Source organism: Haliotis cracherodii, unplaced genomic scaffold (genome assembly GCF_022045235.1).
Source record: "Haliotis cracherodii isolate W230 unplaced genomic scaffold, xgHalCrac1.p SCAF_1, whole genome shotgun sequence".
Taxonomy (NCBI): Eukaryota; Metazoa; Mollusca; class Gastropoda; order Lepetellida; family Haliotidae; genus Haliotis; species Haliotis cracherodii.
Window position 1 is genome coordinate 73,828,416 of NW_027266264.1, and position 24,936 is coordinate 73,853,351.

Below are 24,936 nucleotides of genomic sequence, written 5' to 3' on the forward strand. Positions count from 1 at the left end.
ACGGATTTCTGTTATGTTATTTCGTTGTTCATTATATCTTTGAATTGTTTTGGTCTAAAATGGGCTATGTATACGATAGTCTTTAGATACACAAGTTCTTTTGATCAGAAGTTCTCATTAGGTCTAGCAGAATGTACTAAGCGATATATATTTTTTATAAATTTAGCACTTGATTTATTGATTAAAATAGTGCAATCACAATAAATTATTCCAATCAAATCTAGATTAAATGTTCTTTACTGTCTTTCTTGAACGAACGTGAATACGCAAATATGTACAATGAGTGAATGAAAGTTGTTATACACCGCCAATACTACGACAGCGTTAAGTTATCCAATACGTGACGGGCAAACAATTGGAAAGCATAAGAAACGATCCCGGACACCTGTTCCTCATTGGTGTCGGCTTACACGCATGGACCACCTACATGGTCTAGTGGACAGAACGTCTGCCCAGAGAGCGGAAGGTCGGTTGATCGCTCCCCGGTCGCGTCATACCAAAAGACGTTAAGAGATTGTACTTGAAACCTTGCCTGGCGCTCGCCATTTAAGGCGGATAAAACAAGGCCCGGTCGGCACGGAATACTGTGTTTGTGTGGGGTAACCATGTTTAACTGTGGCATGGGCTCATTGGGTTAGTACTATAAAACCTACACACGTAAATGCACGTCGCTATATAAGTGCAATAATCTTGAAAGGTTGAACCCAATTTCACCGCGCCTCTTACAGGCCTAGGTACTGGCTCCAACCCGTGTAGATCCGGGTTAGAATTGGTCTTCAGAAACCCATGGACCGCCTTCGTGGTCTAGTGGTCCGGCGTCCGGAAGGTCCGGGGTTCGGTCCCCGGCCGCGTCATAGTAAAAGACGTTAAAATATGGTACTTGTTGTTACCCTGCCAGGCGCTCGGCATTAAGGGGCTAAAACAAGGACTGTTCGGCTCGGAGTCAGTGTGCTGTGTCTGAGTGGGGTATTCATGTTAAACTGCGGCATGGTATCTCAGTGAGCAAGCACTATAAATCGGCATCATTCCGGACTAGCACAAGCAGCCACACACACACACACAATAATCTTGGCCGCGACGTTAAACCCAATTTCACCTAACCTCAGAAACCCATGTCGTAATCGAAAGAGGCGACGAATGAGATCGGGTGGTCAGGTTCGCTGACTTGGCATTGTATCCCAAAACTAAATTTTCCGGTCCAGATTCAATTATTTCGTAATGTAGCTGGAATACATTAAACAACAAACAAAATTAACACTGGCGTCTCTTTCGTCCCTGGACCCTACAGGTGACATGACTTCGCAGTTTACAGGATCAACATGAGGTATTCTGTGCATGCCCATGCATTTCCCCACAAATTATGTGTCGGCTCTCTCCGGCAAGTTTAGATATCCCAAACGGTGAGGTAAAATGGGTTTTTAATTTATGTTCATTTTTATTTCACTTACATAACGGCGTGCGTGTGTGTATGTATGGCTGCTTGTACTACTCCAGATTAATGCCGGTGTTATACTGCTGATCCTCTAAGATACCATGCCGCAATTTAACATGGATACAGCACTCAGACACTCAGACAGACTCTGAGCCGACCAGTCCTTGTATCGAACCACCGATAATCCGTTCTTCGGGCACTCTGTCCAAACACCACTCTGCTCCACTGTCCTCATCTTCCGGTGGCAAAGGTGTTAACTGACTTTATTAAGTCAGTAAACATCTTTGCCGGGAAGATGCACTATCGCTGGTACAGGCTACCCTACTGGCCCACAACTGACCAGACAGTTGTTGGATCAAAATTCTCAAAGGATGAGTTCGTTGAACCTAATCAGAGAGCGACCTGAGTAATTGAATCTGGGTCAGACAAGCCAATGATTGGAATAATGAGCAGCGTCCCAGGCCGTTGGGTATCATGACATGGAATCTACCAAGTCAAAGAGTCTGACCAGCAAATTAAGTTGCCTCTCAACAGGACGTTGCAGAATGACATTTGTGTATAGATCAAGACAATTCATCCATACAGCAGCATCCTAAATAACATTAATAAAGTTACAGTCGCCAAGTAAAATGAAACCTTTTCTCATCTGGTGATGACTGATTAATAAGAGTTTTATATTTACTTTTATTCGCTTCTGGTACATCTCAGCCATGTAATATCAAACACACACACACACAAAACAAGATATCTATTATAAGTTGCTATAGGATCATGTGACACATCCCTGGGCCCTGTTAGATGTGGGTGTGGTAACCCCTACTGAACAATGGCATCTGCCATCCTACATTTAAACTAAGTCATTGAGTGCACACAGCCTTATGTTAGAGTAAAACCCCAAGTGATGCAGGTCTTAGAAGTTTATCATTGCGGTGAAACCGACCACCAATAAGCATAATAGGTGTCGTGCGGCTTACAGACTTGGACTCGCATCTTCACACCTCCAGGCATCACACAGCAGTGATAACAGCACAGACAACTGTGAAATAGTGTAAGGGACTATTTTAATAATAACCTGACCCCCCATAGTGTATGTACATTTTTGCATGCCACTTCCCCCCCACCCTACCCTCACCAATTCATGTAACAGTTTTTCATAACACTCTACCCCCTATAATAGATGACAACCCACCAAAACTTTTTTATGTGAAGATAATACAATTGTGTCATTTTTACATAACCTTTCAATATAGTTGTGATAAATTTCGTCAACCCCACCTTTGGGGGACACCAATATAAACATGTACATATCAGGTCTTAGTGACTTTAAAACAAACTACACAGAGTGCATGTGTCTTAAAGATATTTGTCAGGGCACAGAGATAAAGTGACAAAAACCATCCATCTACTGGTCCGTCAAATGCAATTTTCACAATAAACACACATGACAAAACTTGTACATGTTCTTGTAGATAATTAATATAAGGGAATGTATTTGATGACAGAATAATCAACTTGTATCTGACTCAGTCTGGGTCCTCCAACTCCTGAAGCACCTGCATGTTGATGTCATCTATATCAGCCTCTTCCCGATCCTCCTCTTCGGCCACAGGCGCCTCTTCCAGCTCATTCACCTGCGACACAACACCATCTGAGACAGACTCATACACATGAAACATTCCACTGATATCACGGCGGCCTGCAATTAATCAAGTGTCGGCCAGGCACACCAGTGGTTGGTACTATGAGCAATTTCCTATGCTGTTGTGTCACGATGACATGCAATCAACCAAGTCACCAAGCCACACCACCTGATCCATTAGCTTTTTATGACCATGATCCCTGAGGCAGGGCCTTGCCTGAAACTGGACTTTTACAGTCAGTTAACATCAGGGAAGATGTTTACGACAGGCATAGAACTGATAGGTTATTGTGGACCAATTCTAACCCAGGACTTTTAAGTGTTCTCTTGGTGAGTAATTCAGTAATATGATGATCATGGACACCAAATGTAACCAAGTGAGGATTTTGAATCTGAGTCTTTAGCATGCCATGCGTTGCACAAAGCAATCTTAACGCAACGAATATCGTAAATCTGCGTTAACACTACGAATATCGTAAATCTCTGTTAATGTACTGGAATTTCCGATAGTCGTACTGCTCACATTGTGCAATGCAGCCCCTTGTCATCCGGCGTAACGAGTGAACTTTTACTTGTACTCAAATCTGATGTTTAACATAGTAGTAGAGATGGTTTGCAGAAGCATATGCATAATGGAAGCAAAAGCGTATGTGGGTGGAAGATTCTGATGTGGCTTTGATAATTTACTAGCATTACTAATTAACTTCTACAATTGTTAAAAATCAAAACACCTCACAACAGATGTTACTAAACGTGAGCAAACAGGTCATTGTGTTTGCAGGCCAGTTGTTATGTGCCATGAAGCTTGTTAGGTGGTATGTGGATTAAAATCCATTCAAGATTATTGCACGTATGTAGCAATGTGCATGCATGTGTATACTCATATTTGTTAGTACTAGTCTGAGCTTTTGTTGCTTTAAACTTCTGACATACCATGTTATCACTGAGAAAACATGGATACTTCACTGGGACATCCAGAGCCAACCAGTTCTCGTTTTATCCCTTTAATGACTGGCGCCAGGCAGGGTAACAACAAGTATCATTTTTTAATGGCTTTTGGAATAACAAATGGATCAAACATCTCCACTCTCCAGGCAAACATGGAGAATTCTGAATTTTGACAGCAAAAAAATAAAAAAATAACACAATAAAATCTACTTAATTGCAGTAAAAGCAAACCGAACAAGCAATGCATCTTCTGCAAATTACCAACCTTGAATTCCTAAACATCCCAAAAATTAAATACATTGCAATACGTAAGCCGTCTACAAAATCCTTGAACAACCATGTCATGAAAGTGCAATGATTGAGGCCATAAGACACAAACCTTAAGTAACTGTGCCTCATCTACCATGTTGTCCCTGAGGATCTGGTCAGTCCGAGTGGTGTTAACCTCCACCGACACCTTCCCGTTGGACAGGGAGATGATCACTAGTTTGGAGAATGCATGTTCCATTGCCCGCCTGTGTGCCGTCTTCTGGACTTTCGCCAGCACCCCTCCTTGACGAGCAACGTCTATAATAAGGAAGCATGGTTGGGTATTAATCTACATACCTGAAATAAACTTTGAAAGATCACACAGCAATAATTTTCAATCGTTTCATTCATTCTTTAAAAAGCACAGATTATTCCTATAGTGATGAGGGTAATCACTTTCTCATTGTTAGAAGCATTAGCGAGTAGAAATCTTTGAGATTTACAGGCAGCCAGGAGACAGCGAAGTGTGGAGAGTAAAAACATTAATTTTTTTAAATTAAAACATTTTTATGGCTTACCAGTTTTAGAACACATTTCCTCCCAGGCACCAACTCCATCACAAGACAGATTCTGATTGGTCAGATCAAGTCTTACACTACAGAAGTACTTGATCTTCTTGAGGTCACCACCAGGTTGTACGCACTCCTTGTCTTCCTCCAACTGAACAAACGGTTACATCAGTCCCTATATTATACCACATCTGTCCATCACATATCCCACATCAGTCCATTACATATATACAAAATCTGTTCATCACATATCCTACAACAGTCCATTACATATATACCACATCTGTCCATCACATATCCTACATCAGTCCATTACATATATACCACATCTGTCCATCACATATCCCACATCAGTCCATTACATATCCCACATCAGTCCATTACATATATACCACATCTATCCATCACATATCCCACTTCAGTCCATTACATATATACCACATCTGTCCATCACATATCCAACATCAGTCCATTACCTGTATACCACATCTGTCCATCACATATCCCACATCAGTCCATTACATATATCCAACATCAGTCCATTACATATATACCACATCAGTCCATTACATATATACCACATCAGTCCATTACATATATACCACATCTATCCATCACATATCCCACATCAGTCCATTACATATATACCACATCTGTCCATTGCATATCCCACATCAGTCCATTACATATATACCACATCTGTCCATTGCATATCCCACATCAGTCCATTACATATATACCACATCTGTCCATTACATATCCCACATCAGTCCATTACATATATACCATATCTGTCCATCACTTATCCTACATCGGTCTGTCACATATTTCCCACATCAGTCCACCACATATATCCTTCATCAGTCCACCATATATCCCACATCAGTCCTTCACATATATCCCACATCATTCCATCACATATATCTCACATCAGTTCATCACCTTTATCTTACATCAGTCCATCACATATATCCCACATCAGTCCTTCACATATATACCACATCAGTCCATCATATATATCCCACATCAGTCCTACACATATATCTTACAACAGTCCATCATATATATCCCACATCAGTCCTTCACATATATACCAAAACAGTCCATTGCATATATCCCACATCAGTCCACCACAAACATCCCACATAAGTCCATCACATATATCCCACATCAGTCCTTCACATATAACCCACATCAGTCCACCACATATATCCCACATCAGTCCTACACATATATCCCACATTAGTCCATCATATTGACTTACATCAGTCCATCATATATTTCCCACATCAGTCCACCACATATATCCCACATCATTCCTTCACATATATCACACATCAGTCCATCACGTATATCTCACATCAGTTCATTTCATATATCCTACATCAGTCCATCACATATATACCACATCAGTCCATCACATATATCTTACATCAGTCCATCACATATATCTTACATCAGTCCATCACATATTTCCCACATCAGTCCTTCACATATAATCCACATCTTTCCATTACATATATTCCACATCAGTTCATCACATATATCCCACAACAGTCCTTCACATATAACTCACATCTTTCCATTACATATATCCCACATCAGTCCACCACATATATCCCACATATTTCCATTACATATAAACGGTGCTGCTGTGGGGATTATTTTAAACATGCTCACTCATCTTAATAAGTACTCAAACATTATTTTTTCTGAAAGAATATCCCTTTAATGCTTTTAGTCTTTAGGCTACCCAGTGAGTCTAGTGTGTTGACAAGTACAGTACTCACTATCTGAATGTTGCTGGACCAGCCATTGAAACCTAGATAGTAGCTGGCTAGTTCCTGACACTTGGCCAGGAAGAGAGTAGTGACCTGGTTATCTCCCTTTCTTCTCTTTGCAAATGCAACCTGCACAATGTGTGAAACAAAGACAAAACAACAGGCTTTAAAAACATATGACAGCATGAATAGAAGTATCTTGAAACTAGCACACTGGGATGCATAGCATTACTCAACTGTTAAACAATTTAGAAAAAGATATGTCATTAAAAAATGCTTGAGACCACAAAAAATGCAATCGTAACATACTGTAAGAAGTATTCTTAGACTTTACATTTTCTTTCTACATTTACAATTTTAAAAATCATGTTGTGGTATTGTCTCAAGTGATTGGGTATTGTGTTTAGGGGTGTTAGGGTATTGTGTTTAGGGGTGGTTGGGTATTGTGTGGCTAGGGGTGGTTGGGTATTGTTTCTAGGGAGGATTGGGTATTGTTTTTAGAGGTTGTTGGGTTGGGTATTGTGTTTAGGGGTGTTTTGGTATTGTGTTTAGGGGTGGTTTGGTATTGTGTGGCTAGGGGTGGTTGGGTATTGTTTCTAGGGAAGATTGGGTATTGTTTTCAGGGGTGGTTGGGTATTGTGTGGCTAGGGGTGGTTGGGAATTGTTTCTAGGGAGGATTGGGTATTGTTTTTAGAAGTTGTTGGGTTGGGTATTGTGTTTAGGGGTGTTTGGGTATTGTGTTTAGGGGTGTTTGGGTATTGTGTTTAGGGGTGTTTGGGTATTGTGTGTTTAGGGGTGGTTGGGTATTGTGTTTAGTGGTGAATGGATATTGTGTTTAGGGGTGGTTGGGTGCTGTGTTTAGGGGTGGTTGGGTATTATCTCTTGGGTGGTTATTATATAAAATGAATATGTATGCAACAATCCAACATTTTCATACATCAAAATGACAACTCTGAGTCACATTTAACACAGTTTCATCTTGTTTAGAAACTTTACTATATTGTTCTTTGAATCTCTGAGTGCATGTTAAACCTGCAATAAAAATTAACAGCGAAATAAATAATTAAAACCTCATGAAATATTGTACCAATTTTAGACAACAAAAACAATTTATTCAAAGAATAAACATTGTACCTTGCAGGAACTGCTTCCAATAGACAGCCTGTTGTTCAACTCCTCCTTAGCTCTCAAGGCTGACCTGTATGAGTAGAACTTAACAAAGGCATAATACCCAGGGGATTCATTAACTTGACGCCCAGCATTACATCCTGTAGCGGGGAAGACCTGCACTTCATACAGCAGGCCATAATTGGAGAAGGTTCTGTAAAGCAGGTCCTGAAATATAAACATCAGGTCAGGGTGGACAATGGTCAGGGCCCTGGGGGAGCTGAACATCAGGTCAGGGTGGACAGTGGTCAGCGACCTGGGGGAACTGAACATCAGATCAGGGTGGACAGTGGTCAGGGACCTGGGGAGCTGAACATCACGTCAGGGTGGACAGCGACCTGGGGGAACTGAACATCACGTCAGGATGGACAGTGGTCAGGGACCTGGGGGAACTGAACATCAGATCAGGGTGGACAATGGTCAGGGCCCTGGGGGAGCTGAACATCAGGTCAGGGTGGACAGTGGTCAGCGACCTGGGGGAACTGAACATCAGATCAGGGTGGACAGTGGTCAGGGACCTGGGGGAGCTGAACATCACGTCAGGGTGGACAGTGGTCAGCGACCTGGGGGAACTGAACATCAGGTCAGGGTGGACAGTGGTCAGCGACCTGGGGGAACTGAACATCAGATCAGGGTGGACAGTGGTCAGGGACCTGGGGGAGCTGAACATCACGTCAGGGTGGACAGTGGTCAGGGACCTGGGGGAGTTGAACATCAGGTCAGTGTGAACACTGGTGAGAGATCTGTCTGAGGAGAACATATATGACATGATACAATTCATTGAGGGAAAGTTGGCTTTGTTTTATCTACTCTTAGTGTTGTAAATAGTTTGCATGTTGACCAAAAGTACATACAATTGTCTTTCTTTTGGAAGTATTGCTTCTGAGTCCAAATATCTGTTCTATCTTTCAATATCTAAAAGGGTTACCATATTCGACGTAATAAGCGCCCCGCTCACGGCGATATTTGCTAATATAATGGCAAGTGAACAATCCCAATTAGCATCCCTTCCGATTGATCAATGTACACAAGATTCATTCATTCGTGTATAATACGCACGCGTGTGTTATATACACCCTAAGTTATGGGCAATTAATTCAGGAAAAAAATATCTGTCGTATATAAACAGTTCAGGCCGTCAGTATAAACCACAAAATTTATCTTTCAACTCTGTTTTTTCCACCAAAATGATATTCTAATAAGATCCCCCTATTTCTATTTTTGAGAGCGCCCTGGGCGCTTATTACGTCGAATACGGTATGTTTTATTTGATTCAGCAAACAAACAATGTCTTTTCATAAAAACTTAAATCGATCATGCTGGGGCAGGGGGAGGGTTTAATGTTCAAGTTTATTGCACTTATATATAGTGATTTGCTTGTATGTATGTGTGTGACATTGCATTCAAGATTATTGCACTAATATATAGCGACATGCATGCATATGTGTGTGTGTGGCTGCTTGTGGCAGTCCGGAGTGATGCCGATTTATAGTGCTAGCCCACTGAGATACCATGCAGCAGTTTAACAAGGATGCCCCACTCAGACACAGTATACTGACTCCAATTTAAGCCGACCATTCTAGAGTTATCCCTATTACAGAGTGCCAGGCAGGGTAACAAGTAAGCCTACTATGGCTTTTGGTATGATGCATCCAGGGATTGAACCACCAACCTTCCAGCAGACGGCAGACACTCTATCCATTAGACAATCTTACTGGGAGTGTGCATGCTAAGCAAGCACCTCTTTAATTAATCACAAACTGTTCATGTTATTAATAATTATCCTTACCAAATGATGCCATATAACAACTAGATGTATATGATTGATGCAGAGATCATAAAAACAAATAAATCTATTTTATGGTCTTTGATTGACGTCATAAATACTCGTTATACTTGCTATTTTTTCTCTTACATAAACAAGGAGCTCATCTTGTGTTGGAATGTTGGTCACAAACAAGTTCTTTCTGTTACATGTTGGAATTGCAAACTCAATTATTTCAACATTCATTGTTTATCCTCCCGCTACAGCTGCTTCATTTGCTCATAAGCTCATCGGTCGAATTCCCCAAATTTGTCCATCCCTTGCTAGAGTTTGTTGATTTACTTTTCAAAACACCCGCTTAGACAAGTACTAATTTCTAAATGACGTATTCTAGTATGTGACAAAGATGAATAAGTAAATGATAATAAAAAAACTTTTTTTTGCATTTGTTTTAATGTTTTCTTCATAACACGTGGTACGTATGTATTTCTGGTATTTTGACAATGTATTTTGGTACGTTTCCAGAAAGATAATATACTAACAGTTCCATTTAATTGTTAATAGTTAACCATCCTATCTAATAAAGTTATAAAGATGGCTGCGCCCTTAGATAAACTTTTTACACGTGAATTAGAGCGAAATGACGATGAGATAGTGAAAATAAGCCAGTCAGAAATCGGCGATGTCGGTTGTGTGGTCTGGGATGCAGCTATCGTTCTCAGTAAATATCTAGAAACACGTGACTTTGAAGGTGGCAAATCCTGGATGGGAAAGAAAGTCGTCGAACTAGGTGCAGGGACGGGTGTTGTTGGATTGTTTGCAGCAAGTTATGGGTATGTATGACTTGACAGATATGTGTGATGATGTCAGTGCTAGAGCACTGTTACTAGTGTCAGTGTGAGACAGAAGTACATGTCTTACGCCAACCTGAACACCATCAGCTAATGATTGACCATACGACCAAGGGAGGTAACCATTTGTATTATCAAATGATCAGTTTGAAGCGCTGATAAAATATTTAAAACGACACTATTTAGATCACCCACTGTATCATATCAATGATGAATTGGGCAGTTTGCTGGTCAAAGCATTCCTGATTCAAAGGCAGGTCGTATGGGATGGGTTTTTTTAATTTGCCAGTTTCTGGAAGTGAAATGTTTATGACTTTTAACCAAAAGAAATGTCAAACATTTAAATATCCTATTTGTTAGAGATACAAAATGGTTTTCAAAATCTGTGTATTTATTAGACATGATCAATCTTGTATCTCTATAAGTATGAACGACCACTTTATGCCAGTCAAAGATCTTAAACAGTCTTTATGTTTTTGTCTTTAGAGCGGATGTGATCATCACAGATTTACCCGAGTTTGTTCCTCTGATGGAATTGAACATCAAGGAGAATACTCACATCATCAGCGGATCAGCTGAAGCATGTACTCTGACGTGGGGTCAAGACAAGTCAACAAAATTTGACCACATAGATTTCATCATCATTGCAGATTGCATTTATTACGAAGAGGTATTTGTCATTATAAACTCTGTGATGTGTTGTTGTATTATCACTTAATGAAAGAATCAATATACTGTATTTGAAGTAATAAGCACCTCACTCTAATAAGTGCCCACAGCGATATTTGCTAATATATTGGCTAGTGAACAATCCCAATTAGCACCCCTTCCGATTGATCAATGTACAAAAGACTTATTCATTCGCGTATAATACGCACTCGTATGTTATATGCCCCCTTAATTATAGGCAATTAAATCCTGGAAAAATATATCTGTCGTATATAAACATTTTAGGCTGTCAGCATAAACCATGAAATGTATCTTTCAACTCCGTTTTATTCACCAAAATAATATTCTAATAAGAGCTCCCTATTTCTAATTTTTAGAGCGCCCTCGGCGCTTATTACATCGAAAACAGTAACTGGTTCTGTAATTCAGGCAGTGGCAGAAGTTAACCTGAAATATTTACTAGGCACAGTCATACTCCCTATTTACCCTCAGGATAGCTTTAACATGTTTAGCAATAGATGAACTGACTTAGGCTAGAAGGCTAGTGCACAGTTTTATCTTTGTCCAGCCAAATAGATCTTTGTTTATTTATTTGTTGTTTAACGCCACACTCAGCAATATTCCAGCTATATGACGGCGGTCTATAAATAATCGAGTCTGGACCAGACAATCCAGTGATTGCCATCATCATGAGCATCAATCCATGCCATAAGGATCGATGACATTAATCAACCAAGTCAGCGAGCCTGAAACAGATCTTTGAGATACCTTGACTTGAATTAAGGGAGTCTCTCTTGTCTGCATCCATGTCCAGTCTTTAGTGAGACATTATGATACAGTGTCTCCAAACTTAGTAACCATAGTCATGATGGAAACAAGGGTAACAGTTACTGCTACTTTAGAACAGACAATAATCATGGTCATGTTCCATCAGCCAGTGGTAGAAACTGGCACTAGTCCTATGTATTGAATGAAGGGACGTCAGAGTTATGACAGGATCCTTGACTTTCATTCTTACTTTGGAACACTGCGATATAGTGAAATTCTGGAAAGAACTGTTCCAAGTGACATTGTCTGGATTAATATCAATGAGTCATGGGCACTGGTAATGTTCCTTTAATCATGTTTAATCATAAATGTCACAGGGCATAAAAGATCAGGACTAATAGAGTGAGTGAGTGAGTGAGTGAGTGAGTTGGGTTTAACGCCGCTTTTAGTTTTAACAGTATTACAGTTATATCACGGCGTGTCAGCTTAATGTGGGAGGAAAGCCCACAGTGATGCAGGTCTCAGACGTTTATCCCTTCGGTGAAACCCAAGAGCACGGGTATGGTGCTGACAAACCTAGAAACATAATCGGGGCGAACCAGGATTCAAACCCACAATCATAGGTTTTTGGCGTGTCGTTTGGACGAAACTCGGCAACTCAAATCGCAGTGCCTTAGACGACTGGGCCACCCGTGCCCCCTTACTAATAGAGAATCTCATCTGTCTTTTAATATAAACCATGTCAACACAAGTCGAGATATTTGACATCAGTAGACACAAAGGGTGAGATTCTATTTAGTATTTATCTTCCTCAATCATTCTTCCAATTTTTTTCAGTTTGTAAACAGTAATAACTGGTGCCCTGAGTGTAAAAAATAACCAAAACAGCTTGAGTGGCAGAGAGATTAGTGATGTCATTTGATTGTGACATCATGGCAACAATGATGCAAAATGTTCTGCAAAGCACTATGATACAATTTCATTGAAGTGATATTTCCTGTGGAATCCAGTGTTGGAAGATAAGCAGGTTTTCATTGAAGATTCAAAGTTGCTTGAACCACAAGTTTAATTCCATTTAAGTTCCTTTTTTACTAATCATGCAAATAAGGCCGAGATATTTATGTAAACCTGCTCCAGTAATCATGAATAATACTGTGAGGGTTCTGGGTCATAGGCTCCCTGTACCTCAGGGTTGTGGTAAGAAATGACTGAAACGGAGATCAAATGCCAGGTTCTGTGACTTGGCTGAGTGCGGTGTTAAACTGAAATACAAACAGTTGCTACTATATGATAAATGTATTGCTTGTGTTAAAGTCCCTGGAGCCCCTGGTGTCAACTATCACTGAGCTGAGTGACATGGAAACTACAGTGTTGTGTTGCTATGAGCAGAGGGACACTGGCAATAAGCCTGAGCTGGAGAAAAAATTCTTCCAGGTTGGTATGCATCCCGTGTGTGGGTTGATAAAAGAAATACAGTGGGAATTTGTATGGGTGCCATGCATGGTTGAAAAAAAGTGAAACACAGAATTTGTGTGATTGCCATGCATGGTTGTTGACTAACATTTAGTCTCTGAAATCTTATATTACACAATATCCTTCTTGACTCTAAAAATATAAAAAAAATCCCTATGATGATGAGGAATAGAGCTAGCTTGGGCTGGCTAGACTTGCTTTTGTATGCATTTCTAGATTATTATTTTTTTCATAAAATAAATATATTCCACGGCCATGGTGCAGGACTAGCTTAGTTGATGCAATGTGAAATGCAGAGAATTACCTTTGTCATATGTAGTTAAAGGAACCAGTCAGAGAAAAGTCTTGTTAAGTGGGAATATGAAAAAACAACTTTTGGTTCATGTGAAATAAGGTACTAAAGTACCATTTTTGCTCACTCGGCACTCATGTCAAGCATTAACTTTTTACTTTTGTGACCATTTCCTGATCCATTGCAGCTATGGAGCTGAAAGTTTGCAAGGATGTTTAAGGAGAACATGCTCCACAGCCTACTGCCCTGTCCAGTCTAGTCCACATTTTGTTGTTAGTGCTGTGTGCCAATGTTGAGTTGACTACCCAAGTGTCTTTGACAACTTCAACTTAGTTTGCTGGGACTGCCCACTGTCCTGGGTCAGGTAGCTCTTGGAGGCTGTGGTTCCAGTGCCAAGTCAGCGTCCAATATGGCAGCCATATATATGATCCATGGTACTGTACGGGGTCAGATAGCCCTTGGAGGCTGTGGTTCCTGGTGCCAAGCCAGCGTCCAATATGGCAGCCATATATATGATCCATGGTACTGTACTGGGTCAGGTAGCCCTTGGAGGCTGTGGTTCCTGGTGCCAAGCCAGCGTCCAATATGGCAGCCATATATATGATCCATGGTACTGTACTGGGTCGGATAGCCCTTGTAGGCTGTGGTTCCTGGTGCCAAGCCAGCGTCCAATATGGCAGCCATATATATGATCCATGGTACTGTACTGGGTCAGGTAGCCCTTGGAGGCTGTGGTTTCTGGTGCCAAGTCAGCGTCCAATATGGCGGCCATATATATGATCCATGGTACTGTACTGGGTCAGGTAGCCCTTGTAGGCTGTGGTTCCTGGTGCCAAGCCAGCGTCCAATATGGCAGCCATATATATGTTCCATGGTACTGTCCTGGGTTAGATAGCCCTTGGAGGCTGTGGTTCCTGGTGCCAAGCCAGCGTCCAATATGGCAGCCATATATATGATCCATGGTACTGTACTGGGTCAGGTAGCCCTTGGAGGCTGTGGTTTCTGGTGCCAAGTCAGCGTCCAATATGGCGGCCATATATATGATCCATGGTACTGTACTTGGTCAGGTAGCCCTTGGAGGCTGTGGTTTCTGGTGCCAAGTCAGCGTCCAATATGGCAGCCATATATATGATCCATGGTACTGTACTTGGTCAGGTAGCCCTTGGAGGCTGTGGTTCCTGGTGCCAAGCCAGCGTCCAATATGGCAGCCATATATATGATCCATGGTACTGTCCTGGGTTAGATAGCCCTTGGAGGCTGTGGTTCCTGGTGCCAAGCCAGCGTCCAATATGGCAGTCATATATATGATCCATGGTACTGTACGGGGTCAGGTAGCCCTTGGAGGCTGTGGTTCCTGGTGCCAAGCCAGCGTCCAATATGGCAGCCATATATATGATCCATGGTACTGTACTGGGTCAGGTAGCCCTTGGAGGCTGTGGTTCCAGTGCCAAGTCAGCATCCAATATGGCAGCCATATATATGATCCATGGTACTGTACTGGGTCAGGTAGCCCTTGTAGGCTGTGGTTCCAGTGCCAAGTCAGCATCCAATATGGCAGCCATATATATGATTCCATTGGAGTTCTTCACTTGTGTATATCAGTATATACAAGATGCAGTTTATTCACTAACTGTGCAGTTTGTTACATGTTCTCCATCTGTGTTGCAGCTGATCAGGGAATCATTTGATGTGTCAAAGATCCCACAAGAAAACCAAGATCCTCATTTCAGAAGTGAGGACATTCACATCCTCAAGTTCACCAAGAAGCAGATTGCTGATACAACATGATGTCCTGGCAGAGAGAAAACATGTAAAACAGGGTATGTAAGTGTTATCTTATGAGTTCTATACAAGGAGGGTATGTAAGTATTATCTTATATGTTCTATACAAGGAGGGTATGTAAGTATTATCCTATGTGTTCTGTACAAGGAGGGCATGCAAGTATTATCTTATGTGTTCTATACAAGGAGGGTATGTAAGTATTATCTTATATGTTCTATACAAGGAGGGTATGTAAGTATTATCTTATATGTTCTATACAAGGAGGGTATGTAAGTATTATCTTATATGTTCTATACAAGGAGGGTATGTAAGTATTATCCTATGTGTTCTGTACAAGGAGGGTATGCAAGTATTATCTTATGTGTTCTATACAAGGAGGGTATGTAAGTATTATCTTATATGTTCTATACAAGGAGGGTATGTAAGTATTATCCTATGTGTTCTGTACAAGGAGGGCATGCAAGTATTATCTTATGTGTTCTATACAAGGAGGGTATGTAAGTATTATCTTATATGTTCTATACAAGGAGGGTATGTAAGTATTATCTTATATGTTCTATACAAGGAGGGTATGTAAGTATTATCCTATGTGTTCTGTACAAGGAGGGTATGTAAGTATTATCTTATATGTTCTCTACAAGGAGGGTATGTAAGTATTATCCTATGTGTTCTGTACAAGGAGGGTATGCAAGTATTATCTTATGTGTTCTGTACAAGGAGGGTATGTAAGTATTATCCTATGTGTTCTATACAAGGAGGGCATGTAAGTATTATCTTATGAGTTCTATACAAGGAGGGTATGTAAGTATTATCCTATGTGTTCTGTACAAGGAGGGCATGCAAGTATTATCTTATGTGTTCTGTACAAGGAGGGTATGTAAGTATTATCCTATGTGTTCTATACAAGGAGGGCATGTAAGTATTATCTTATATGTTCTATACAAGGAGGGCATGTAAGTATTATCCTATGTGTTCTATACAAGGAGGGCATGCAAGTATTATCTTATGTGTTCTGTACAAGGAGGGCATGTAAGTATTATCTTATGTGTTCTATACAAGGATGGCATGCAAGTATTATCTTATGTGTTCTATACAAGGGGGGTATGTAAGTATTATCCTATGTGTTCTATACAAGGAGGGCATGTAAGTATTATCTTATGTGTTCTGTACAAGGAGGGTATGTAAGTATAATCGTATGTGTTCTGTGCAAGGAAGGTATGTAAGTATTATCTTTTGTGTTCTATACAAGGAGGGTATGTAAGTATTATCTTGTGTTCTGTTCAAAGAGGGCATACTATGCACAAGTTAATGAACACTTGATATTATGAACTGATGACATAGTGAACATAATTATCAAGAAACATTTGCTGACAGAATGAAAAGGAATGGATTTTTATTTTAATTTTGAGGTATTTCCATGTTTACTTTGGGAGTTTATAAAGACATTTCCTGTGGACCTGGGGTAATTGTTGGCACCAGAGAACACTAAGATAAATCCATGAGTACACTTCTTCCTCCATAATTCTATGTGTTTTTTCTTCTGTTGACCTGCTACAGCTACTAGGATGATACAGGAGGATGTCAGGAAGAATGGCCTTCTATTCCGATTATGATGGTCAGTGCTGATCTCCTAACCTACATCTCAAACACGCTGTTGGTGTGCAAAGAAAACAATACATGCATGTTCGACTCTGACATTGACAAGAGGAAAGCTGCTCATTGGCATTAGAATATGAACATGCTGATGTTCTTCACATTCTAAACCATCATCTGTGAAACATTCCAGCACACTCCTGTGCAGACCTGGAATAGGATCTGTCCCCAAAACTCTATTGAATTGAACAAGGCAATACAATTTGATTTGGCGGTCAGACTCCAATGACTTGGTTGATTGTGTGTCATTACATCCCAAAAGTATATGTTGTTCATGATGTCAACCACTATTTTACCTGGTTGAGACTGATTGTTTGCAGGCGGTTGTGACAAAGCTGGTGTTTTGATGACTACCATGAAAGATTAAATAACACCAGCACAAGAATGATTTATATATAGATGTCTGCCTTGTCAAAATTCATGAAAGGGAGATAACTTTAGTGTGAAAGTGTTGCAAAGATTGCACTTTTTGATAATGACCTCATGGTTGGTGGGTGTATTGGTTACCAACTGGTTTATGGTGCAGCAATTCAAGAGTTGTGTCCCTTACCTGTGGCAGGAATTGCTTGACATTGGTTTGAATTCAGATTTACCCTAATTATAATCCTTGGTTTGTTAGGACCATAAACTGCCTCCGTGGACCAGAGAGCGGAAGGTCCGGGATTCGATCCCCGGCCGCGTCATACCAAAAGACATTAAAAGATTGGTACTTGTTGTTACCCTGTCTGGCTAAAATAAGGAATGGTCGGCTCAGAGTCAGTATACTGTGCCTGAGTGGGGTATTCATGTTAAACTGCGGCATGGTATCTCAGTGGGCCAGCACTATAAATCGGCATCAGTCTGGACTAGTACAAGCAGCCACACACACACACACACACACACACACACACACACACACACACACACACACACACATGCATGCATGCATGTCGCTATATAAGTGCAATAATCTTGGATGCGACATAAAAAACCCATCTCACCTCACCTACAAATGTTTAAGACACATGTTAGTGAGGCTCTCCTCACGCATTAGTTGACTTGCTGTTATGTAACTGGGGGCATGGGTGGCCCAGTCGTCTAAGGCGCCGCGATTCGCTGTGCAGAGTTGCATCCCTTGGGCACGCCAGAAACCTATGATTGTGGGTTCGAATCCCGATTCGCCCCAATTATGTGTCTAGGTTTGTCAGCACCATACCCGTGCTCGTGGGTTTCACCGAAGTGGTAAACGTCGTTGACCTGCATCACTTCGGGCTTTCCTCCCACATTAAGCTGACACGCCGCGATATAACTGGAATACTGTTAAAAGCGGCGTTAAACCCAACTTACTCACTCACTCACTGTTATGTAACTGAAAACTGTTGAAAGCAAACCAGACAAATCCCAATGGTTGGTAGGATAATTTACACACAGTAACAGCTGACTTGTTTTGTTGTGTCATTGACATTACTGTTCCAGAAGATGGATATACTGAAAGAAATTGTTAACATCCACCATTGTAATTTGTGTACAGGAATCTGTGGTTCTTTTATATGTGATGTGTGCTTTCAGCTTGTTTAGTTAGATTTCACATTACATACCGGGTATTTGTTTCTCTCATTGTAACCATGGAAGGTGGTACAAATCTGGCTTTAACATAAGGAATGAAACTGACTTATACAAAATAGGCATAAAAACTGACCCGAATTGCACCTGCGGCAACTTCATAGAAAACTCTTTCCACTATTTGTTTGAATGCCCATTATATAGTAGTCAAAGAGAACAACTTGTAATACATATGTATTTAAGCCAGTGCAATCTTACATCAATCAGACCAAACGCTTTGTCAAATCATCATAAAGTCTGCCGCATGTTTTGTTTTTATTTCCATTTTCACAAAAATATATAAATCCTAATACTTAAACACAATGCACAAAAAAATTGAAAATGGAAACAAAAGTGAAACAGGCAATGAACTTTATGATGATGTGGCCAGTGCCTGAGAACCAAGACTATTATTTGTTTTAGCCCTGCATGAAGAGGATAAAACAAGAACTGGTTCGCGCAAACTAAGAATACTTGGTCTGTGTTGGGGATACAAGTAAAACTGCGGCATCTTAACACAGTGGGCTAGCACTATAAAACCGACATAAGTCGGACTAGTACAAGCACACGCACAAGAGATGCAAGTAACTATATAAGTGCAATAATGTTGAACATGTCGCTAAACCCCATTTCACCTCATGTCATAATGAATGTATCATTTCACCTCTAGGCTAGCCCACGGCCTTAGTGCCAGGTCTAGGTTGTAGAGGGGTTATATCTTTACTGTTTACATGTCAGTGTAGCATCTTATTTAATAAACCTGCATTCATTTGATGTATTGTTCCATTTGTCTATTAAATCTCCTGTACTTAAGAACATTAAGACATATACTTTTTTCTAGATTTCACACTATCTTTCTGATACAACAATTACCAAAGGAAGACATCTTATTCTTGAAGAATCAAAGTTCCACACAAGTCAAACTTTTAAGGCAACTAGAAGATATACTTTCATCTTTAGTTTCCAAAAACAACAAAACATACTTAATCTAATACATTTATTTACAAACTTTTCATACACATTATCTTGAATTCTAATCAATTATTTACACTCACAAAATGAGGTGTATGAAACTTGTGGATGAAAGTAAAGTTATGCTGACTTCACAGTACATTCCCACGAATTTCAAATCTTTGTACATGTGATGGTACACAACAAACTCTATTCCATGTTCAGCTTAAAGCGGAGTCCAGGTGCAGCACGATATCGGAACGTTCCCGTCCATGTCTGACTTTCTGTATCAGTAAAATTTCCGTCTCCTTCCATCCTGAAGAAAAATGTTTCACATTTTAGCCACATCCAGAATTGAAGTCTGGTCTCGCAATACATACCAGAAAACTTTTGAAATATATGCTACTCAAGTTTTGATGTGAACATTTCTTTCTATATATCAACAAATAACAGAAATGCCCCTATTAATAGTAGTAGTATGTGCGAAAGAAAGCAATGTCCTAGTTCTGTCTCACAGAAAATGATACTGACGTTATATTCACTATGAAAAAATGTTGCCAAAATTGAAATATTACAACAAAATGTGACTTTAATGCTTCTTACTTGTTTTCAACAAACTGTCCTTCATAAAATGATCCATTTGGCCAAACGTATTTTCCTATTCCATGAAACTGGTTGTTGTTGAACTCTCCAATATAAACATTGCCAGATGGATGGGTCAGCTTCCCCTGACCATTCATCTTGTCCCCTGCCCACTGTCCATCATACACCACACCATCTGCTGTTGTGTGTGTCCCCTCCCCGCTCCTCTCCAGGGCACCAGCCTCTGTCTTGCTGTACTCTCCATCTGCAGCAACAATGTTACATCATAGCAGGGATGCAGTTTGGCACCAGCACAGATCATATCATGTTAATGGAATCCTGGTTAATTTGTACAGCTGCATACACATCCTATACATGAGTTTTACATCTTAATATAAATGGGATGACTGTTGAAGACCTGATGAAAGAGTGAGTAAGTATGGTTAATAGTAAATACTACTAAATACTGAAAAGTATTTCAGTTATATCACTGTGTGTCTGCTTAATGTGGGAGGAAAGGCCAAATTGATGCTGGTCGTTACAACTTTGAGCACAGGTATGGTTTTAACAAATTGAGACTCTTAATCTGTCAGATTGATGAAAGATGGTGTGATATTTTTAAATAAAGTTGTGTTTGTAAGCATCCTTGAAACGGATAAATTATGTTCAAGATTGTTCGATACAAAAAATGACATGATATTTTAATCCCTAATTGCTAAGATAAATAAAGTTGCTGTTATACAAACTCCCCAAAGTATGTAATTAATATATAACTAGATATATGTATTTTCCTCAGTACAACTGATGTCAAAATGTTTTCTTTTTTTTGTCAGTAACAGAGGTGACAAGGTAACATTTTTTCAAAGAGAATTTGTTTAAATACATCCAACATTCATCTTATCTACTGTTGTAAGCCATAAGGCATTTCTTGCTATGTCCTTTGTGATCAATTTTACAGCAATATGATGCAAGATGTTCAGTTGTGATTACTTCCTCCCAACTAGGTATCAGTATAGAATTAAGTACATCGTTTGTTTCAAGATATATGTAATAATTACCGTATTTGTCTCCATTGGCAAACATGTGCACTCCTTTCAATTTTTCTTCAGGTCCATCATCGGCCTTTTTCTTGTCTTTTTTCTTTTCTGAAATTATAATCAAATATAATCAAACAACATAACTTAGTCGAAGTATTAAATGGTGTCTTTAAACAGTCTTTGAAAACAAATCTTCATCACATACCCCCTGGCATGACTGTCAAGTTGAAAATGAATCCTTCGTTGTCGCTTTGTTATTGAATGGGCGCAGCCATTTGTAATTGATTTCCATAGCAACACGATCTCGCGAGAATGTGAGAGTTATTTGTTTTTAAAAAAGAGACTACAATCTAGTATGCATACGTAATAAAATCGTTATTAAATGCATATTTATTACTCAAGTATGCTTAGTGGATGTTTATGAAACATAATTATCACAAAAACAACACGTTGCATTTCTGTACGAATCTGCGGCGCACCTGACTTTGCCTATCAAGGTCATCTTGCTAAGGTCACCGATGTTGATACTATTTGTAATACGCACACTGTTATATCTTGGCAATCACCAAGCGCTGTATATTTTTAGACTTCGACAATTCTTTGTGTTGAGATGTGAACAACATGGGAAATAAATAATATGACACTAAGTAAAGGAACAGAAAGCCGTTTCGTGTTTTCAAGTAATATTTGTAACAAAAGGTGTTCATGGGAACAATCTCATCAGTATAAAATCTATTTTTTAGATTGATTTGAGAACTACATTGTGAGATCGGGAGCCATCGCTGTGTGCTAACGATGCAATTGAAAATTATTTCACTCACCCAAGCACTGGGGATATGCTTTATTGTGAGAAAAGATAACATTTAATTATCCAGAAGGAAATACGCGTTACATCATAAACTGTTAATGAAACATGGTACTAGCTGGTGTATATTGTCTTTAAAACAATTATTCAAGTTCATTTTCTAGCCGGGCGACTCAGGTGGGAACTTTTCAGGGGTATTGAAATATGTGCGTTTCAAGAGGTGTAATTCATACTAGAATCAAGATGCGTACTTCACACTAGAACCACGATGTTAATATTTGACCAGGTATTTACATGTGTATGTTTGGAGTGAGTGAGTTGGGTTTAACGCCGCTTTTAACAGTATTCCAGTTATATCTCGGCGGGTCAGCTTAATGTGGGAGGAAAGTGAGGGCCCGAAGTGATGCAGGTCTCAGACGTTTACCACTTCGGTGAAACCCACGAGCATGGGTATGGTGCTGAAAAACCTACAAACATAATTGGGGCGAACCGGGATTCGAACTCACAATCATAGGTTTCTGCTGACGCAACTCTGCACAGCGAATCGCGGTGCCTTAGACGACTGGGCCACCCGTGCCCCTGTATGTTTGGAGCATAGAGTGAGTGAGTATGGTTTTACGCCGCTTGTAGCAATATTCTAGCAATATCACGACGGGGAACGCCTGAAATGGGATTACGACTTTGTTTTATTTGTGTGTTGTTTAAGGCCGCAGTCAGCAATATTCCAGCTATATGATGGCGGTCTGTGAATAATCGAGTCTGGACCGGACAATCCAGTGCGAACCCAGGCCTGCGGTGTGACGAGCGAATGCTTAACCATATAGGTTACCTCCACCGTCCCTTGGAGCACAGAGCAACTATATATCTAATCACGGCTCTTGTACCATCACACTTCATACGTCATAGGGGCGGTCGGGTAGCCTAGTGGTTAAAGCGTTCGCTCGTCACGCCGAAGACCCGGGTTCGATTCCCGACATGGGTACAATGTGTGAAGCCCATTTCTGGTGTCCCCCGCCGTGATATTGCTGGAATATTGCTAAAAGCGTCGTAAAACCATACTCACTCACTCACTCATTCACTCATACGTCATCAGTTGATGATGTTGATCATCCTTCAGATACAACAAATGCCTTACACAACAATAAATTCATTATTGGATATTCATCACAACTGTGAGGTGGGAGCATCTTATCATATTATATTTTTTAAACACTGGTCAAACTATCTGTGTACATTAACTGCCGACGGATGTGAGCTACGAGAAGCGTGAATTTTATGGTTCGAGTATAAGTATTTCATCAAGCTACAAAAGAAGGGAACTCACTTATCGATTTTACTTCTGGTAAACAATAAGATCGAGGTGGGGGGTTGGTAGAGTTTTTATATTCTAAAAAATATATTTGATAATTAGACAATTTGAAAAGACCTCAGTATGCTGTAAAAATACGGGAAAGGCCAGATGAAAATAAACAAGCAATTAACATGCTCCCAAACATTTATTTAAATTAACATGTATGGAGTAATTCGCTTCATTTAAAACGTAAATGTTTGTATAAACTAGTATCCAACTACGGTCGCAACTTCAGAAGACAATATCACTGTCTGAGTAACGATACGTACGGTTATAATATCATCTCCGTAGATATCTTCATGTAGAGACTGGCTGTTGGAATGGTATACCACGCGAAGAAAGGACTTACCCACTCTGTGATTCGCCAGGTATTGCACCATCAAAACCATTCATTCACTCTTTTCTGCTTTGCGAATGTGCGTATACATAAAGTAACATTTATTTTCTTCTTGAACAAATCTACCCATAAAAGTAAATACACACTCCACTTACATGTGTCAAATATTTAACGGCCATAATGAATTATTAGATTCCACCCTTATGTAGATCGATGATACTTAAATCTACGTAGATGATATATGATCGTACTTATCGTTACTGTCTTCTGAAGTTGACCAACTATAATATTATGAATATTAATCATCACCTTAAATTGAGAATTGTCCTGTGAAGAAATGTCCACGTGTGGAAATGTCTGGTCTCCGTGTTAAATGTATAGGGCGAGCCTATGATGAAACAATAAATTACATTAGTATGTCTAATCGAAGTTCATCACAGTTACTCGAATGAGGAGCACATGCTGCCATTCTAGCCAAAAAAAATGTTTGTGGATTTGGGTTGTTTTATTTGTTTCAGACAGAATATTATTTCAATCAGAGCTTCGGGATATAAATTTCTTTCGAACCATGACAGGTTATTGTTCATAATATGCAGCGGACTCGGAGAAGGATTTGTCCAGGACTGATTAAACGGGAACCGATAAAAAGTAACACATAACCTCATATCTTGACTTATATACATACTATAGCATTGCATTTCGAATGTTGCCGGTATATATATTTTTTCAGAGCCATGTTGATAATGCGGTGAAGATGCATATTTGAAAAAGACTCCTTGATAGTGTTAAAGCTTGTATTCTACACTACACACTTCTAATAAATATTCCAAATGTGTGTTATATAAGACAATATGTTCATTGCTATTCTTTAACATTTGAGAATGCTTTTCTCAAGATTTTGATGTAGTACTTTTATTCTTATGACAGAGACAGGAAGATGCACCATTTAAGACTATGTCCCCATTGTAGGCTAAATGACAAAATGTACATATGAGATGAAATTCATTTACTTGTATGTGAGGGATATGCCTCTATTAGAAAAAAAGTATACAAGTTAATGCATTAGAAATGACAGTGCAGTAAACATATTCATAAATAAAATGAACATGATACTCAAACAATAAATGATCTCTGTTTACACCTATTTAATGTGCAAAAAGTAAGCCTAAGACATATGTTCAATACCACTTAATATACCTATCTACCAAGAATACTGCATATGATATTTGTGTCTTTGCTACATGTGTGAAGGC

The 24,936-nt window shown here is 39.7% G+C and overlaps 3 protein-coding genes across 3 annotated transcripts; 1 reads left to right on the forward strand and 2 right to left on the reverse strand.

The window, feature by feature from the left end:
* Positions 1-2,911: 2,911 nt before the first annotated feature.
* Positions 2,912-9,848, reverse strand: LOC139468470 (RAD52 motif-containing protein 1-like). The gene is made up of 6 exons (XM_071250444.1): positions 9,701-9,848; positions 7,753-7,953; positions 6,628-6,747; positions 4,847-4,988; positions 4,399-4,586; positions 2,912-3,063 (listed from the first exon to the last, which is right to left on the reverse strand). Exons 1-6 carry the CDS (start codon positions 9,794-9,796, stop codon positions 2,956-2,958), a joined length of 855 nt encoding a protein of 284 aa, XP_071106545.1. The 5' UTR covers positions 9,797-9,848; the 3' UTR covers positions 2,912-2,955.
* A 296-nt stretch (positions 9,849-10,144) lies between these two features.
* LOC139468475 (protein N-lysine methyltransferase METTL21D-like) lies at positions 10,145-19,369 on the forward strand. The gene is made up of 5 exons (XM_071250459.1): positions 10,145-10,383; positions 10,888-11,071; positions 13,153-13,272; positions 15,272-15,423; positions 16,944-19,369. Exons 1-4 carry the CDS (start codon positions 10,145-10,147, stop codon positions 15,389-15,391), a joined length of 663 nt encoding a protein of 220 aa, XP_071106560.1. The 3' UTR covers positions 15,392-15,423; positions 16,944-19,369.
* Positions 19,370-19,616: 247 nt separating this feature from the next.
* LOC139468484 (MORN repeat-containing protein 2-like) lies at positions 19,617-21,477 on the reverse strand. Its single transcript, XM_071250470.1, has 4 exons — positions 21,396-21,477; positions 21,212-21,298; positions 20,175-20,418; positions 19,617-19,887 (listed from the first exon to the last, which is right to left on the reverse strand). Exons 1-4 carry the CDS (start codon positions 21,403-21,405, stop codon positions 19,782-19,784), a joined length of 447 nt encoding a protein of 148 aa, XP_071106571.1. The 5' UTR covers positions 21,406-21,477; the 3' UTR covers positions 19,617-19,781.
* Between the last annotated feature and the right edge of the window lie 3,459 nt (positions 21,478-24,936).